At 41.0% G+C, this 17,521-nt stretch overlaps 2 protein-coding genes across 11 annotated transcripts in view; one reads left to right on the top strand and one right to left on the bottom strand.

The window, feature by feature from the left end:
* Nucleotides 1–406: 406 nt before the first annotated feature.
* On the bottom strand, nt 407–13,021 carry pygma (phosphorylase, glycogen, muscle A). The gene is made up of 20 exons (XM_054754918.1): nt 12,695–13,021; nt 11,304–11,405; nt 11,131–11,209; nt 10,898–11,001; nt 10,551–10,682; nt 10,341–10,452; nt 10,179–10,261; nt 8,226–8,369; nt 7,938–8,030; nt 7,701–7,847; nt 6,612–6,775; nt 6,406–6,520; nt 6,184–6,285; nt 5,771–5,918; nt 5,336–5,394; nt 4,772–4,913; nt 4,401–4,608; nt 2,038–2,172; nt 1,200–1,266; nt 407–1,088 (listed from the first exon to the last, which is right to left on the bottom strand). Exons 1-20 carry the CDS (start codon nt 12,935–12,937, stop codon nt 939–941), a joined length of 2,529 nt encoding a protein of 842 aa, XP_054610893.1. The 5' UTR covers nt 12,938–13,021; the 3' UTR covers nt 407–938.
* An 887-nt stretch (nt 13,022–13,908) lies between these two features.
* LOC129169290 (neurexin-2-like) overlaps nt 13,909–17,521 on the top strand; it is a 217,883-nt gene continuing 214,270 nt past the window's right edge. For 6 of the 10 annotated variants that reach the window (XM_054755572.1, XM_054755569.1, XM_054755568.1 and 3 more), the window contains exon 1: nt 13,918–13,974. The gene's annotated coding sequence lies outside the window, so the exon portion shown is untranslated. Of the gene's footprint in view, nt 13,975–17,521 lie in introns of all 10 variants that reach the window. The other 4 variants (XM_054755575.1, XM_054755578.1, XM_054755577.1 and 1 more) reach the window with 3 other exon arrangements.

Below are 17,521 nucleotides of genomic sequence, written 5' to 3'. Positions count from 1 at the left end.
TGCATTTTGTGTTCAGTTGTGTTGTCCCTGACTAACATTTAAATTAGTTTGATGATCTGAAACATTTAAGTGTGACAAACATAGGTGCTCAGGAAGGGGGCAAACCTTCCACAGATCATATCAGCCTAATGTTGGGCATTTGCAAACGCATATTCATACAGTAATGTGCATTCATCAGCGCCAGGAATAGATGTTCTTTTCACAGATTGTCACCTGAAACCACAGTTCCTAAGATAACTGTTGTCTGTCAGTGACAATCACATGTAAACTACAGTACATACAGGTCATGTGTTTTTAGGCTTCAGTATAAATACATGATATAAATAATACGCCATGTAACATGGATAAATGACAGAAATTAATTAAAAGGCAATTCATTAATATAAATCTTTTTTTTTTATTGTTTGTACTTCTTGTATTACAGGTCAATGTCCTCTGCTCTGTCCATCTGATGGCAAATATCCAACCTAAAAAGGTTATTGGTGCGCTTTTGTGTTGACATTATTGCTATAAAAACATTGCTGCACTCAAGGGCATCATTTAAATGGGAATAGCTAAAAGTATTCACACAGGCTGTTATGGTATTTTGACAATTTTATTCAGAACGGGTTTGAGTGCAAGTGCAAGTTGGGATTTTTGCATTAAAAAAAATTCACAAAGCCCCAACACAAAGCTCCTTGATCCACTTCACAGCAGCTAAATTGCAATCTCTGCATCCCTTGAACATGGCTGCAAGCTGCGCTTTTGTTTATATATGCAAATGACATATGCCGTGCATGTCGCTTACGGGTTTCGTTTGTAACGCTGTGTAGTGATGCAGGTAGAATTTAATTCTGAAACTCTGTGGATGAACCTTTTGAGCGGACTTTAACCACCAGACAGAGACTCCATCTTGGCAGCCGTTTCCACGTTGATGATGATGATGTCATGTCGACAGTTTATTGTATGTTATCAGGGTTAGGGAGTTTCTCAAGTGTGGGCTCCATCCCCCAGATCTCACGGGCATACTGGGCGATAGTGCGGTCACTGGAGAACTTGCCACATCCAGCAATGTTGTAGATCACCTTCTTGGTCCACTCCTTGGGGTTCTGGTGTGAGGATATTCATACAGGCAGTGATCAATAAGATGGCGAATCAGTATTAGTTGTGATTCTAATACCGGTTGTAATTAAAAGCATGACATTTTGCTTTGTACACACCTTATAAAGCGCATTGACTTTCTCTTGGCATTTAATATAATCTTCATAGTCAGCGAAGACCTTAAATCTGCAGAAAATAATGCAATCAACTCCATGGTAAAGCATAAAAAACATAAGTGTGTGTGTGGTGGTTGTACCAATCCATAGCCATACATGTTGTCATTTGCATGGGACACATTCTCTGAACCCGCTGACTAAAAACCTGACAAGGGAGTCAGAATTTAAAGTTGAGGTGCACTCAAAAGGTGCTTATTTTGTGCAGTGATTCAATCACCGCCACATCATAAAAGACATCAAAGATACAATGTTCAAGGTACAATGTTCATTTAATGAAAAATGAAACCTTGCACTCACCAAAATGTACAGTATGCCAGTGATATCGGTTGTGATGATTGGACACCACATGATTTTTAGATATCAGCACATAATTCACGTAATGTTTTAATCACATCAATGTTATCGGTGTAGCAGAAATTGTGTGCGTATTTTGCAAACAACACATCGGTAATGACTTCCACTGCAAATCATTTTCCAGGATGCAATTACAGGTCATATCAGAGACATTTAATAAAATCATGATATACCTGTCAGGTTTTTGTGTCCTTTTTTTTCCAGTATCCCGTATTATATCATCACGCAAAGACTGAAGGTTATACAATATTCATTTTATCACCACTATATCTCAGTAATGTTATGTAACAATTATAACCATGGAATTTCCATTTAACCTACAACTAACGATGTCAAAATATACATACAATAGAAGATCCTTGTAGAGATCTCTGCAGGATCGGAGAACGTGTCATGTTTGTGTCAGGTTTTGTTCATATATTGTTACCTGTCATGATGCATCAGCATGTTGACGATTTCTTTGAATAGGTCAGGCTGCTTTGGGCTGAAAAAGCCTCCAGCAATCTGGTCGATAGCTTGTTTCAGCTCAGGCAGGCGATTGTAGTACTCTCCAGCATGGTATCTATGGGCAGAGTCACAGAGAACTGTTACTGTGGTCATATTTTTAATCCAATGTTTGTCAATGTCTGTATAGCTTCACAAAGGCCACACCTTCCAGCGTACATTCAATACAATGCATTTTGTTTGTGTTTTGGTATTTTCCCAGCATTTGTACAGCTTTTTAGGTTTTAATTCTGTTAGAAAGTATTAGAAAAGTGATCTTGAGAAAAACAACTACAAAACTAGACCTCCACCAAGGCTGACCCATCCAGAAAATGTTCGTCAGACAAAGAGCCGGCCGGCCGGCCCATTAGGCGATACAGTATAGGCGAATGCTAAGGGCGCTGTGGGCTCCACGGGGTGCTAAACATTTGGGAAAAAATTCACTTTGAATATAATTATATTAAAATTAGTGAGTGAACTATTCAAATTTTATGAACTCTTAAAATGGAAAAGCTCACATCGATTCAAATGTAAAGCAATGCCCAACTTATATCATTACAATTGATAACGAATAAGTCTCCCCGTGCCCATCATTCTTAACCATGGAAATTGGGTGATATCTTACAAAACAATACCATTCAATTCCTTTTGTAAACATATGTAAATGGGAGGGTGCCATATAAAATCTTGCCTAGGGCGCCACTTTGTGTAGGGCTGGTGTACAACATGGAAACCTGTTTTCAATGTTCTAGCCGTCGAACCACTGTTGCCAACTCCTCAGTAAGAAAAGAAGCTACTGGCTGTCCTAGAAGTCACTAAAAGGCGCCACATGATGTCATCAGCTACTTTGCATATATTTGCATATCATGTAACAGATGCCGTAGGAGAAAAGCATAACCTCGTAGGAGAGACAAAAAAGTGAGTAAAAACACCTTAATTACATTTAGAACTACAAATAAACTTGATTTCGGTTTTGTTCATTTGAAATTGGCCATCACTTCATCAAAATAAAATAATTTTTAGATTTTATCACACAACGTTCTTTCATCACATGTTCTGACACACTGACAGGTAAATGACCGAGTTCGAATGAGGCTTGAGCATAATGAGTCGTCATTTAATGGAGATTAAGAAAGATTTACGTTTTGGGTCCCGTTCTGTAAAACAGGGCAACATCCACCCCAGCAGCATCATGGCTCGAGCATGCGTGATTCATGGATGCATAGACCTCCACTATGCACTCAGTGTGCCACGGGAGCTGACTGCACACTGACCGCTTGTGACTGCTTCGGGGCGGGTCGGACCTCAGTGATATTTTTCTGTCTGTAAGGACTCTACTATCTTTCAAAAGGGACACACAGTTCAACGGTTAGAACATTGAAAACAGGTTTATTTGTGATATGGAAGCGCAGTAGCCCTACGTGCTCATTACACCAGCTCTGGTCTGACATGCAGGGCAATACTGTTTCACTCCAATCCAGTAAGCGGTGGTACTGCCATTATAGAATGTTGCAACTGTAAAACACATCACTGGATTAGGTGGGCCATTGCTCCATTTAGCCCCGATGAAAACGGACTATATGCACCAACATTATCTACAACATCATGTTATTTATACCTTATCCTGGTGACTAACTATCCCGGGGGTGTTCAAAGAGGGGGCATTTATTGACCCAAGGTACTTTCTAAAAACACAACTAAACAAGACAACAAAAACAAAAAAACAGCAGCAAAAATTTGAAAAAGAAAGAAGACATAAAGTCATTCTATTAAGAGAAAAAGTAGCATCAATTTGAAATATCAATGGAAAAAAGTTATAACATGAGAAACAAAATAAAGAATTGTCATTTTTGGAAAATCAGGTGGGGAAAAAGTTCAAATATTACGATAATACAGTCAAAATATTATGAGAATAAAGTCATAATATTGAGAGAAAAAATGTACAAGGAGAATTATTTGTCAAAATAAGAAAACAGCAAAAAAAGTGTCATGTACGGAGACAAAGTTCATGGTAATACAATAATACACTTTGTCACTGATAACACAGAGCCAAGATCCAGGCTGTTCAATATAAAAAAAACATATCTACATGGGTTGGTTTAGCAAAAATAAAAGTGGCCCCCGCATCATTTGATTTTTCACTTTGCACTGAATGAACCTAATAACATAACCTCTCCCCTTGAACAACTGGAGCTTGGCGGAGGTTGATATTTGTATTGAATGTCACATTGCTGTATGTTACGTATAAGATATTTGTTATTTACATATACATACACTAATATGAAATTTGGAGGGAGGAGGACTAACCCTTTCTTGTCCATGGCATCAACGTCATCCACCCTCATGCCGAAGATGAAGAGATTTTCCTCGCCCGCCTCCTCAGCCATTTCCACGTTGGCTCCATCCATAGTTCCGATGGTCAGCGCGCCGTTGAGCATGAACTTCATGTTTCCTGTGCCAGAGGCCTCCGTGCCTGCCGTGGAGATCTGCTCTGACAGGTCAGCAGCAGGGATGCCTAGAAAGACAACAGAGGTGTAAGCAGTCAGTGACTCTCCAAGCATCTTGTGTTGGTGGTTATACTGCATGTGAACACAGATTTCCAACATCTGCTGGGGGCCATAAGAATAACGCAGTCAGCAAGAAAGCAGATGGGGACAGAAGGCGGGACGTGAATGTACCTTTCTCAGCCAGTGTGACTCTGTAGTTCTCCAAAAAGATGACTTTGAGCCGGTCTCCAACCACAGGATCATTGTTGACCACTTCGCCGATAGCTGTGATCAGACGAATAATCATCTTGGCAGTGTGGTAGCCAGGAGCGGCCTGCAATAAATGACATGTCACGCTAGCTGTGTTGAAAAACGGCAAACACTTAAAGTGGAGCCTCTAACATCGAACACAGTCTGTTCCGGGACACTCGTTGACCTCCAATTTGTTTCGCGGAATCACTCGTTCCCATGGGGAAAAAGGGACATAGAATCTAAATATAATCAGTTTTGGTCAAACTTCCATCGTAAAACCTCTATTATCTGTCCAATCAAGCACTGCTAATATCAAAATATACATAATATTGAACATAATGCTTGTTACATAAATGTAAAAAAAAAGGTACCCATTGCGAACAGTAAGAAGACTATGTCTTTACTTTGACAGCAAGTGATTGCCCGCAAATTCCAAATCCCGGCACCACTTAGCAAGACTGTTGTTTTGTATTTTAGTTCAATTATGAATCGCATGACACATACCTTTCCTCCAATCATGACGGTTCGGGGAGTCCACTGTTTGTTGGGTTCTCTCTTGATTCCTGGCAGTAATGTGAGGATATTAAACAACAGAGCTGAAATATGACTGTATCGAGTACATTTTCCCAAAAAAAAAAAAAAGAAGAAGAAGACAGATATCTGGGGTCCTGAGACCAACCAACAGGCAGCGCCAAATAACCTATCCCCAACCGAGTCGGAGCTTTTCTTCCTCTAACTCTCACACACACACCAATGACCTGTAGCGATGCAACCGTGACACCACGGGGGAAAAGCGTCTCAAGGCTATGTTATGATGTTGATTTTAAGATAATGGGGTTCGATTAAGCAGTCAAACAACTGTCAAGAAACTAAGAAGTATAAGCTTTTTTATAGTTTTCTTTTTTAAATTGATTGATCGAATGGATGGACAATGCTTACTGTTGTAATAGGTGATGATGTGCAGACAGTTAAGCAGCTGCCTCTTGTACTCGTGGATTCTCTTGACTTGAACGTCAAACATGGAGTTTGGATTGATCTTCACCTTATAGTGCTCCTCCAAGTGCACAGAAAACTTCAGCTTGTTTTCCTGGTTGTACATAAAAGATAACAAGATTGACTTCAGCCCATCTTGCTGCTTGTAGATTAGGCACTTTCCAAAGTTTAACATTCACAGATTGAGCAAAACAATTCCAGAAGAAAAGTATCAAGAAAAGATGAATGCTTGGCTTAATGAAAGGCGACCCCGCTGACGCAGAGACTGTAAAAATCTCCAAATGGATGTTTGTATATTGAACCCAGAGGAACAAACAGTGGTGTAGACTTGACAATCAAATAGCTGAACTTGGTTTCACCTGCTTCACTTTTGCAACATCGCGGATGAAAGCGTCGTCGTTCACAAACTTGCGCAGACGCTTCAGCTGGTCGAGGTCTCGGATAAAGTCCTCGCCGATTCTCTTGATGAAACAAAAGTGTAGAATGGGTGAAGATATGCTCTGTCTGTTCCCACATGACAGTAAAAGATAAAGCAAAGGCAGATATCTGTGTGAGGTATGTGTGTTTAAAACACCACTAACCTCGGCGATGACCTCAGCCAGGCCAGGGTTACACATCACCAGCCAGCGGCGAGGAGTGATGCCGTTAGTCTTGTTCTGGAACTTATGTGGCTCCATTTCATAGAAGTCCTTGAAGCTGCGAGGCGGACATAAATCAGGACACACAAATAATAAAATGGCTCATGGAACCACAGGGGCCGAAGGTGCATGCATGTGTGACGCTGTACACAGTGGCTTTGAGGATGTCTGAGTGGATCTGGGCCACGCCATTGACTGCGTGCGACCCCACAATGCACAAATGGGCCATGTTGATCCTCTTCTGTCCTCCTTCCTCAATGAGGGACATACGGCGCAGACGATCAACATCACCAGGAAATTTTGCAGCAACATTCTGGTGAATAAAATAGACACAATTAGATGATCTTTCTTTCAATGTCATCCTTCGTTTCCCTGATGTTATCAGTATATAAGCAGCGGTGTCCTTTTAAGGTGATCTGCCCTCCCACTATCCCAACCTTGCTTGGAGATGCTCTGCAGTTGAATGAAAGCCGTTTTCACATCACTTTTCACCTTTAATTCATATTTTGGCACATAAGTCCCCAAGCGACTGTCTGCAGCTCTGTGGTGAAACCAGACTGACAGAGAGGACAGATTTGCGCCAGACACAGAGGCAGGTCTCAAACCTTGTTTTTTTTCTTCCTGAAATTGTGTGTCGGAAAAATGTAGTCTTTGATTCAGATGGCTGGAATATTTGTGGCTGATGGGAAATGGGCGCATTGGTTAGTTTAGTGGCTGTAGGGGCCAAAGAATCAGTCGCATTCACTCCATCCACTGAAGTATATAAAGCCGGGACCTGTCGTTTAGTCCCCCAAAGGGCTCAAGCGAAGAATCAAGCTATGTGAAACAGAGACAGGACATGACTCTTAGGTTTGCATTCTCATTTTGGAAAACACAGGCCCTCAGGCCCCCATTATGTTTAAATCAAAACTGCATTTTACTTGTGGATATAACAAAATCCCTTGTGTTTTTGATTACATTTTTTTGTATGTTCTCATTTACTCTCACTCTCTTTGTCTTATTATATACACTGCCAGACGTGTGCATTAGAAATAAAGCATGCACATGCAACCCCCCACAGTGTCATTGATTAGAAATGCTTCAGCATTACAAGCATGCGCCTTCCTGAACCAGATCAATAAACAGGCCAATCACTGCACTGGTGTTATTCCTCAGCTCTTTTAAGTAAGCAGGGGCTACAGGACACATTGTGTGCAGGGGATAACAAACGATAGCATGTTGCAATACACAGTACTAACCTCCAGGTGGCGACGATTGATTTCAAAGACAATTTCCAAGTGACGGGGCAACAGATGGGCAAACAGGTCCACTGGCCATCTCTCTAGTGCCTCTGGGAGGACTGTGTGATTGGTGTAGGCACAAGTACGCACACACACATCCCAGGCCTGTACACAACACAACATTTTAGCACATTTAAGGCTTTTTCACTGTCGCAGATCAGTTTTTAAACAGAAAAATAATACTGTGCTCCTCACCTTATTCCATTCAAGTTTCTCATCATCCACCAGAACCCTCATCAGCTCAGGAATAGCCATAGCCGGGTGAGTGTCATTTAACTGGATGGCAACCTATAATATAAAAATAATGAAATGTCATGAGCCAATTCGAAGCTTATGAAGTGCTTAACTCAAGTGGTGTGATAATGACCGTGCAAATGCATTAAACACGTTAACAGAGGCAATGAAATAAGTCACAGAGACTTCGGTAGGGATGTATTTTAAAATTGGAAGAAACTGTTTTGTTGATTTTTTTTCTCTGTTCACCTTGTCAGGCATTTTGCTGAAATCTGTCCGAACAATCTCCCTGGAGCCAAACTTGGAGACCTTGAAACGGCGGACGATGTCTTGCAGGGTGGCAGAAACCACAAAGTATTCCTGCTTCAGACGCAGCTCCTTGCCCTCAAAGAACTGAGGAGAAAGAGCGAGCCATGTGAGTATAGTGTTATTCCGTAAAAGTGGACACATATGTAAACATTAACACGTGTAGTCTCACAGCTTCGGTTTGTCTGTTTATTGTTACTATACACCTGCATACATTTCTCAAGTGTGCTTCAACCATGCAACGTCTATATGATTTCAAGTAGAACTCACCATTTAGGACACCATGGCAATGTCATTGTAAGAGTTATCATTTAGATTATTGGACACATTGAGTTTTTTGTGCCCTTATATCTTTTATTTTATTGTGTAGCAGGGATTTTCAAACGGTGGCACAGTGAGCCTCGCCTCAAAGAAGATAATATGGCTGAGGCCTTCCCAAGTCCTCAAAAAACAGAACTTCTGGAGGAATTTATTTTGTCTTTAAACATAACAGAAATGTACTTAAAAGGGTTATTTTTTTCAAAGTGCTGCACAAGTAATCTGGCCCACCTCACACATTGAAAAGCTTTGCTCTATAATGTTTGGTTAATTATTTTCAGGTTAAAATGCGTATTGTTTAGTGAAAAATGAACTTAACATCATAAATGAGCACAAAAAAATATTTTTGTCAACTTGGTCGACTTTATGGTTTGTGTTGAACTAACAATAGACTATACATACGCCCAAAACTGGATGATATAATAAAAATAATGTTTTATTTGTGTGAGTGCGAAACTGTCTCATAAAGACGGGTCATCTAATATTTGGGGTCTTGAGATGTATATATGCAACAGGTGGTGCCCAACAACTTCTCCCCAAGCAAGTCAGAGCTTTTCCTCCTGTCAGTCACACTCAGCAGTGACATGGAGATGCTAGCCACGACCCGCTCAAAAAAAAATGTTTCAATGGTTGTTAGCAACAATTTGAAAATAATGGTGATCCATCAACTTCAGACAACTGTGGCTCCGAAACATGATATATGATATGATGTTATTTGTACCAGTTCTTTTTTCACTGATATTGAAAATATTTATTTTGTCATTTTTCTTCTTAAATCTTTTTTTTTGTTGTGAAAAATTGATCTTGAAAAATATCTTGCATTCGGGTCAACAGGGTAATACTGACAAGATTACCCTGAATGTCTCATACTTTTTATTTTCATTTAATTTCATCAAACTAGTTTTTGTAAATTTGGTGCTGTAATTATGTTTAATATGTTTTATTATGTTTTAGTTTCTTCTGCTGTATTTGTCTGTCTATATATGTTGATAATATCAATGCCAATTCTTTATCATTATTTTAGTTACTGTCGCACTTAAGACAAACAATTTTTTAAAGCCCATCTTGGGACAAGTTCTGCAAATTATTTCGTGGTATAATCACCATGGGGCATGCATGGGAGTGCTGCTTTTTCAGTTTGTCTATGGTTGTGCATCGGTCCCTAACAAATAAACTCGATAAATAAATGCATGAATCAAAATGGACAACATACAGTAACGAACAGCAGTGCATGCTGTCTAATGTTAATCTAATATCTAATTAAAGCTGAAATATCAGGTCCACCTGTTTCTGCCCTCACTTACACAGGCATAAATTACCAGTCTTGATCTGAGTTTGAGCAAAAGCTTTAGGGTTATCACCTAAATCCTCCATCTGGAGCCTGTAGGGAGTTGACGCATGGTGGTCAGGCCTTACATGAGATAAAAGGCAGCTGAAGACAAAGACCCTGGGGTCCTTTGAGGTCCAGATTATGGAAATCCATCTTTAAGTTTCAGATATGTACCTGAATAGGAGCCATACTGCATGCCGCCCCTATAACTTTGCAGATAAAAAGGCTAATTAGGCCTCCTTTCTTACATTGTCGTTGGGATATAGCACACGGGAGATGTTCTCAGCCAGGTTACGGTCCAAAACAGCCTGAATGTAGCCACCAACGTTGACTGAGAAGAAAAAAGAATGCCTTTTTTTTCAAGTGAATTGATATATTGCATAGTAAAAAAATACCTGCAAGATACATACAGTCTTTAAGGTTAAATTCACATGGTGCCTTTGCAGACCACAGCCTCATAGTGTTGACAACGTTGTTTCTGTAGCCAGGGATTGGGGTGTCATATGGCAGAGCCAGAACTACCTGCCAACACATTACAAGAGGGGAGAGACATTTTAGATTCATGGATTTGCTCGCTGCTAGCTCTATAAATATCTTTTATAACTTTTTTTTTTTTTCACCTGAGTGTCAACCCATTTGACACCGTCGGTGTGATGCTCGGTCCTTCCGTAGAAGTGCACAGGACGCATGTACTCTGGACGTGCCTTCTCCCAGGCGTTGCCATAGCGCAGCCAATCATCAGCCTCTTCAACCTTGATAATGACATTGAGAGAGAAAAACACTCATTAGGTGAGTACGTTCTAAGCTGACTCAGACCCAGAAACTGACAAGGACAATCAAGACAAGATAATGATAACACATAATTATGAATATTATTCAATTTATGCCATTATGTCGCCTAAACCCACGTCTGCCCTGAAAAAGACACATGAATATCTTTTTCCTTTTTTTTTTTTTTAGAACTGACCTGCCAGCCGTTCATTATTTTTTGATTGAAGATTCCAAATTCATAGCGAATACCGTAACCATAGGCAGCCAGGCCGAGCGACGCCATGGAGTCCAGGAAACAGGCTGGAAGCCAAACACAAAACGTGGGGAAACACAATTATTCTTCCACAAGCTGAGGACATTCAAGCCATTAAACAGGTGCAAAAGACCGTTTGAATTGTTCAAATCTGAAAGGGCGGAAAGAGAGCACACCGGCTAGTCGGCCAAGGCCACCGTTTCCCAAGCCAGCATCTTCCTCCATATCCTCCAGTTCCTCCATGTCCAGACCCAACTAGAGAAAACAACACACACACATACTGAAATAAAAACAACAGTTTTAAGATTTCGATGCTGATTTAAAAGAAATAAAGCTGCCTTTGTATCACCTGGTATGTGGCCTCGTCACAGGCATTCTCCAGGGCGAGGTTCACCATGGTGTTCTGGAGAGTGCGGCCCATGTAGAACTCCAAAGAGATGTAGTACAGGCGCTGCGTTTGTAAATAAATAAATTCTACATGCATATGAATTGATTAGAAATACAGTATCCTATAATAGAGATTGGCATTACTGTACACTTGAATCATCTTGTATTTAACCTTCGCCATTTAGGTGTGTTTTTTTTTATGAAATGGAGAAGGAGGATGCACACTGAAGAGCAAAGGCAAAGGAGAGAAGTGAAGGGACGAGGGGACAAATTGCATTCTGTATTGCATAACAGTAACATTCTGGATGGGTAAAAATAGCTCCCGTAGAGGTCACAGCAAAGGTCAGCCTGACAGTGATATTCTTTCCTAGTGGAGTTCAAGTTGGGAGTGATGGGAAAAGCTGTTAACCTAGTTGTGTTTAATAGAAATAAACAGACATGACTGGAGGCTTATGACAGAATGAACTGACTGTAATTCTTATTTAGCCAAATTGTTCAGTCTAATTGCACTGATACTTATAAATATCATCAATAAATCAAGTGTCTCTCATAGTCACTTTGTAGTCTCAACTCTGTTCACAGTTTCTTTTCCAGGAATCCACATTTGACCTTTTCCCCGTACAAGGTTGATACAGCCAGCGAGGTCAGCTGGTGCAGTGCGAGGTTAGATCCCAGTGTCGTTGGATTAAACATGTTCTAAAAATGTATTCCACTCTTAAAGTAAATGTCACCCTGCTTGGGTGAACACAAAAGGCACTTAAGTGACAGAACAATGACTCTCTTGGATGTTAGAAAAGGGAGAGAAAAAATCCCCTTTGTTCTGCAGAGTGATGCATTAAATAGCAAGGAACTATTTTGCCACCATGTAAATGTAATTGATATGGCTTTCACTTTGCCTGCAAACCATTGTTTGCAATTATGTATGTGTCAGCTTGTAAAAGTTCTCTCTATACAGTAGGTGCACCTGTATGAGGCTGTAGATATGAACACCCATGCCCTTGCAGGCATTTGCTCATGTGAGACTAGAGGAGGCTGGGTGCTTAGGATAGGAGCTGAAGGTCACGGTGAGGTTTAATGTTTCAACACACTATAAGAATGGAAGCTTAGCAGCAGACTGCTAAGAAGACCTTGTGAAGTTTAAATGTCATGCCCTGGCATTAGACTGAACCCAGGCTGCTGCTATGCAGTGACAAACCCTTTGCTCTCATGCAGTCGAGTAAAATCATCAGAAGATCTTGGATTTGAATAGTTTAAATGGAAAACCTCCAACAAGCTAAGACATATTTTTATCCACTAGCAAATGGGTACATTCAAGGGTCACATGGCTTTTTCTCTGTTATGACTTGAACTTACTTTGGGATCCTTCTCATAGTAGTGCTGCTGGGTCCTGATCCACCTGCCGATCAAGTGGTCTCGCACAGTGTGGGCGAGAGCAAAGTAGTAATCCCTTCTTGTCGCCACATTTCTGTCTTTGGCCAGTGTGAAGTGGAGGTGCCTGTTGAAGTTCTGCTTGAGCTCGGCGACATTATCAACACCGGCCAGGCCTCGCACTGAGATCTGTTTCCTCCTGTCGTGGTCGGACAAGGGTTTGGACATGGCGGCTCAGGGTTTGGCAGCGGAGAGCACTGGGAGTTAACGTAAACACGGTATGCAAGCGCCACCACAGGCCCAGACACACAGAAAGAGAGGCAGCCACAATGCAGATCGGGTTCAGCTTTTTAAAGGCCCAACTATTAATATTACCAAGAGGGTGGAGCTAATAGTGTATATTTGGTGAAGGGTGGAGCGTACGCAGACTGACTGGCCACACTAATACACAACCAATACAGTGCTTTACTGACAGATCAAGCTAAAATGATCACATGTGTTTGAGGATATATTTTATGTGCTTTTCACATAGTCCAGAACATTTTATCTATAAAAAAAAGTGCTGATCAAAAGTGTCTATATGTCCTCGGTCCTGGTCCTGGCTGGTTCCCCGCCTGCCTTTGTGGGGTGTGCTCTAGCCTGACTCTGGGGCTGGTTGTCCTGTGGCTCTCTGGCATCATGTTCCTGGCAGGGTTTGCCTTTCTGCGGCCTCTTGCTGGTCTGCCCTGTGGAGGGCACTGCAGACTGGGTCCTGGGGGGCATATTGTGGGTCTGCCTGGCCCCATGGGGCCTGTGGCTCTCTGGTAGTTGGGTTCTGTGCCGGCTGTCTAGGGTGAGTCTATATATATATATATATATATATATATATATATATATATATATATATATATATATATATATATATATATATATATATATATTGTGTGTTACTATACACTCAGCTCACAAGATGAGATGATGAGATGAGACACAATATTGGGTTCACGAGACTATATTTTAACATTACTTTTAAGAAAACAAACCGCATGCTTTTCAGCCCCCCTGTTGTGGCTCCATACGCAATGCTCGGATATTTTTTTTATCACCAGACTGGGAAAATGCGCATCTTTGAAAAGAGTGAATAATGTCCGACTTTCTGTAAGACCCTGAATGCATCATGGCTGCGTTTTGACTGCTGACTGGATGAGCGCGAAGAAGGGAGGGGAAGCCGGTGTTCGCCTGCCTGCATTCCTGTAGACGTGACGGAGACGTCTTTTCAACCCACGGTAAGCTAACACCCCCCCCAAAAGAAACGTCTTCGAAGAAAAAAAAGTTTTTAATTCTGAAGGGACAGATTCCTTTGTCTTCTCTACCAACGATGCAGGCTTACCTACATGTTTAATATGTGCTGAAAAACGACAAAAAATGTTGAATGACATTTTCAAACAAGCCTCCATTTTCTGAAAAGTAGTAGTAATTCAGTAGACCTACACGTGTAACAGTGGTCATCCTTGCAGTCCAGTGACTACACAAATCCACTGATTTAGTCGAAAAGCGCATACTTTGGACACCCATACATGTTTTGCCAGAAAGGTGAGTCTGTCCAAGCTCTGCCTCCTTGCCGATGTTGGTGAGCTTACAGCTCTCCTGCATGCCTGATGGGCGCATGCGTCACCTTTTTTTAAAATGTAATTACCGAATAAATGTATGATGCAAGAAACACCTAAATGTGCAGCCTTACTTGCTAAATGTAGCTAAATTGTTGCTAAATTGTCAACATGGATCTCTTCTATGTATGAGGTGTGCTATGAAACGGAACCGGTGCTTGAAAGTTGGCCAAATGCGATGAGCGTCAATAGAAGTTTAATTGTGCGGACAAGTCCGAACATATAACTTGGTTGATCTGATATATCTTTAAGTAAAGTTGATCAAATGTAGAATTATTACAGCTTCTGCTTGGACATCAACAAGTAGCAAGCGGCTGTTTAACTGAAAAATCAGCCACACGTCACTCGCTGACATTGATGCTGTGAACACCAAGATAGCTTTGATTGTCAGGTGTACCTGAAGTGCTTAATGTGCACTTCCAGTAATGCCTTGCACCCTGTCACTTCCATGTTACTGTATTATCATTCCTAGTAGTGTTGCCATAGTTCACAGTCTGATTTGGCTTCTGGCTGCCTTCACGATACAGCTTTTCTCCAAACGAGAAATCTTATCACGTTTTAATCTCGCGAGATCTCGTCACACTCCGCGATTTGTTACACACGCACACCGCGCACCGTATAATATTTGTTGTATTCCGCTGTAACAGGTAAAATTAAGAAAGGTAAAAACTTTTAAAAGACCGACCTGACTGTACAGTGGCCTGGTGGTTAGCACGTTGGCCATATACACTCAGGAGATTGGGAAGATCTGTGTTCGAATCTCCGTTTGGGTACCTCCGCATGCGTGGGTTTTCGCCGGGTACTCCGGTTTCCTCCCACATTCCAAAAACATGCACAGGTTAATTGGAAACTCTAAATTGCCCGTAGGTATGAATGTGAGTATGAATGGCCTCTCGCCCAAAGTCAGCTGGGATAGGCGCCGGCTGACCCTGTGACCCTAGTGAGGACAAGTGGCATAGAAAATGGATGGATGGATGGAAGGTTGCCGACCCATGGACTAGACAAACAGACTTTTTTATTTAACCGAGTTACAAAACATTGCATCTACATTTGAAAATGTTTTATAACTGCATGCATGACCTAAGTGTGATGCTTTCAACTGTCGAACACACAAATTGAACCAAAAACTCAAAACACTTTGTTTGGGTTTGACATCAAAATATGAATTTGAGACCGAGAGCACCAAGTAAGTACTTCCTGCTTCCCAGCAGCCTTTGCCGGACTGCTTTGTAAATATTTGTTAATAACTTGTTTAATGTTAATGTTATGTAAGTTGTTGTTTGTCATTCCATGTAGCATTGGTAGTTGCCCTGTGTGTATTTACTTATCTGTTGGTGTTAAGATTGGTGTGTAGTGTTTATCTCTTATCTATATCAGACACCACGACTGTGGTACGTGTTCTGTGTAGTTATCCAACTTCCATTCTTGCTACCAGTGTTATACCTTCACTCTTACCCTTCCAGGGTGTTGCTAATGTCACTAACAGTTGCTTTAGGGTCTTTCTTTACAGCTCTATCAATGTTTTTGTCATCAAATGCTGATGTTTTCCTTGGTAGACCTGTTCCAGGTCTGTTACTTCGTACACCGGTGGTTTCTTTCCTCTTCAGGTTCACATGTAAAGACACATGTAAAATACATTGCAGATCGCAGTAGATTAGTTTAATGTTTGTTTTGAAAGAACTGCAGTTCGCATGATGCTTAGAGTGTGAAACCAGGAAAAAGTGAATTTCCGAAAGAGATGCTAGTATCACACGTTTTGATAGAAGTCTTATGCGGTGATCGTGTTTTGATTGTAGTATTCTGCTTGGACATTAACGTGAACTCTGATGAAAAAAGCAGCCAGATGTCTCACCAGCTCTAGCAAACGAGTGACGCTAGAAAACCCCGAGGCCAGCTGGGATTGCAAAGTATATAGAGTACGCAAAGCAATGTGTGGCTCCAATCCTGCCTCGTCCATATTACGTGTACAGTCGTCCTTTGTTTATTGCAGTTAATTGGTTCCAGACCTGACCGCGATAAGTGAATTTCTGGAGATTCAATATGAATAAATTGATTATTTTCATAGTTAGAGCATAGAAAACCTGTTTATGACTGTCTAAATAATTTTTTTATACCATTTTTCGAGCCCTGTAGACATGAAATAACACCCCAGTAGCCACCTTTACACTACTATTATTCTTTGTTTAGAACACATTGCTCAACTGTAATGTTCAGGCTTCAGAATCACTGCAAGGACACAAGATACGGCCACCGCTTTAAACATAGCATGCTGCCGAGCAAACTAGTTAGCCTCCAATTTATTTATTGTAAATTCTAGAGGGTTTCAAACGGAATGGGCAAAAGGACAAAGCAAGAAGTCAAAAACTTACCACTTCCACACGGAATGGGAGGATAACTTTTTTTCACTATGTCATGTCAGACATGCCATGGCTGAATCCATGCAGTGTGAAGGTAATCCAATGTAATGTCATGTCTCATCAATGTAACATTACTGACACCTAGTGGCTAGAATACTACATATAATTTGTCTTTCAATATTTTTTTAAAAACTCATAATAGGCCATAGTATGGACAGTATACTACAAAACAGCGGCCATTTGTTTTTTGAGGTTTTGTTGTCTCTTTCTGTCTTGTCCCCACAACATTCGAAGTAAAGATACGAATGACATGTGAATATGACGTGTTTACAGTGCTGCTTATCATTGTTACCTCCTATGCGCAGATAAACTTTTCTTTTAGGCAGACACGCTGTTGATGAGGACGTCTGGCAGCTACAGTGGCTAACTCATTTTCCCTCTCATCGTTGGCAGGGATGTCTAAGCTAGCAGATGGTATATTAAATCTGCAACCAATGTATTTTTGCAGAATCAAAGTACTGCAAAAGCCTGCCAATTATCATATTGTTGGGTGATGCTATATTTGCAAGATGCTGCACAGCGTTGGAGCTATCTGCATTGCAGACAACCATTGCAGTCTCCGTTATGAGCCAGCATGTTTTACATTGTCTTGCTGGCTCTCAGCAGTACTGTAACAAGTGATTGCGAAGCGGTGATTCAGCGTGTGTGTATAGATCATATTTATTCAACAGCCCACAGCCATATCAGACGCCAAATCATCTGCAGCAGAGGACCAAAGCTCACTCTATTTTGAGTTATTGCACTCGCAA

The sequence above is a fragment of the Dunckerocampus dactyliophorus genome, chromosome 16 (assembly GCF_027744805.1).
Source record: "Dunckerocampus dactyliophorus isolate RoL2022-P2 chromosome 16, RoL_Ddac_1.1, whole genome shotgun sequence".
NCBI classification, from domain to species: domain Eukaryota; kingdom Metazoa; phylum Chordata; class Actinopteri; order Syngnathiformes; family Syngnathidae; genus Dunckerocampus; species Dunckerocampus dactyliophorus.
This window is presented reverse-complemented; position numbering and strand designations above follow the sequence as displayed.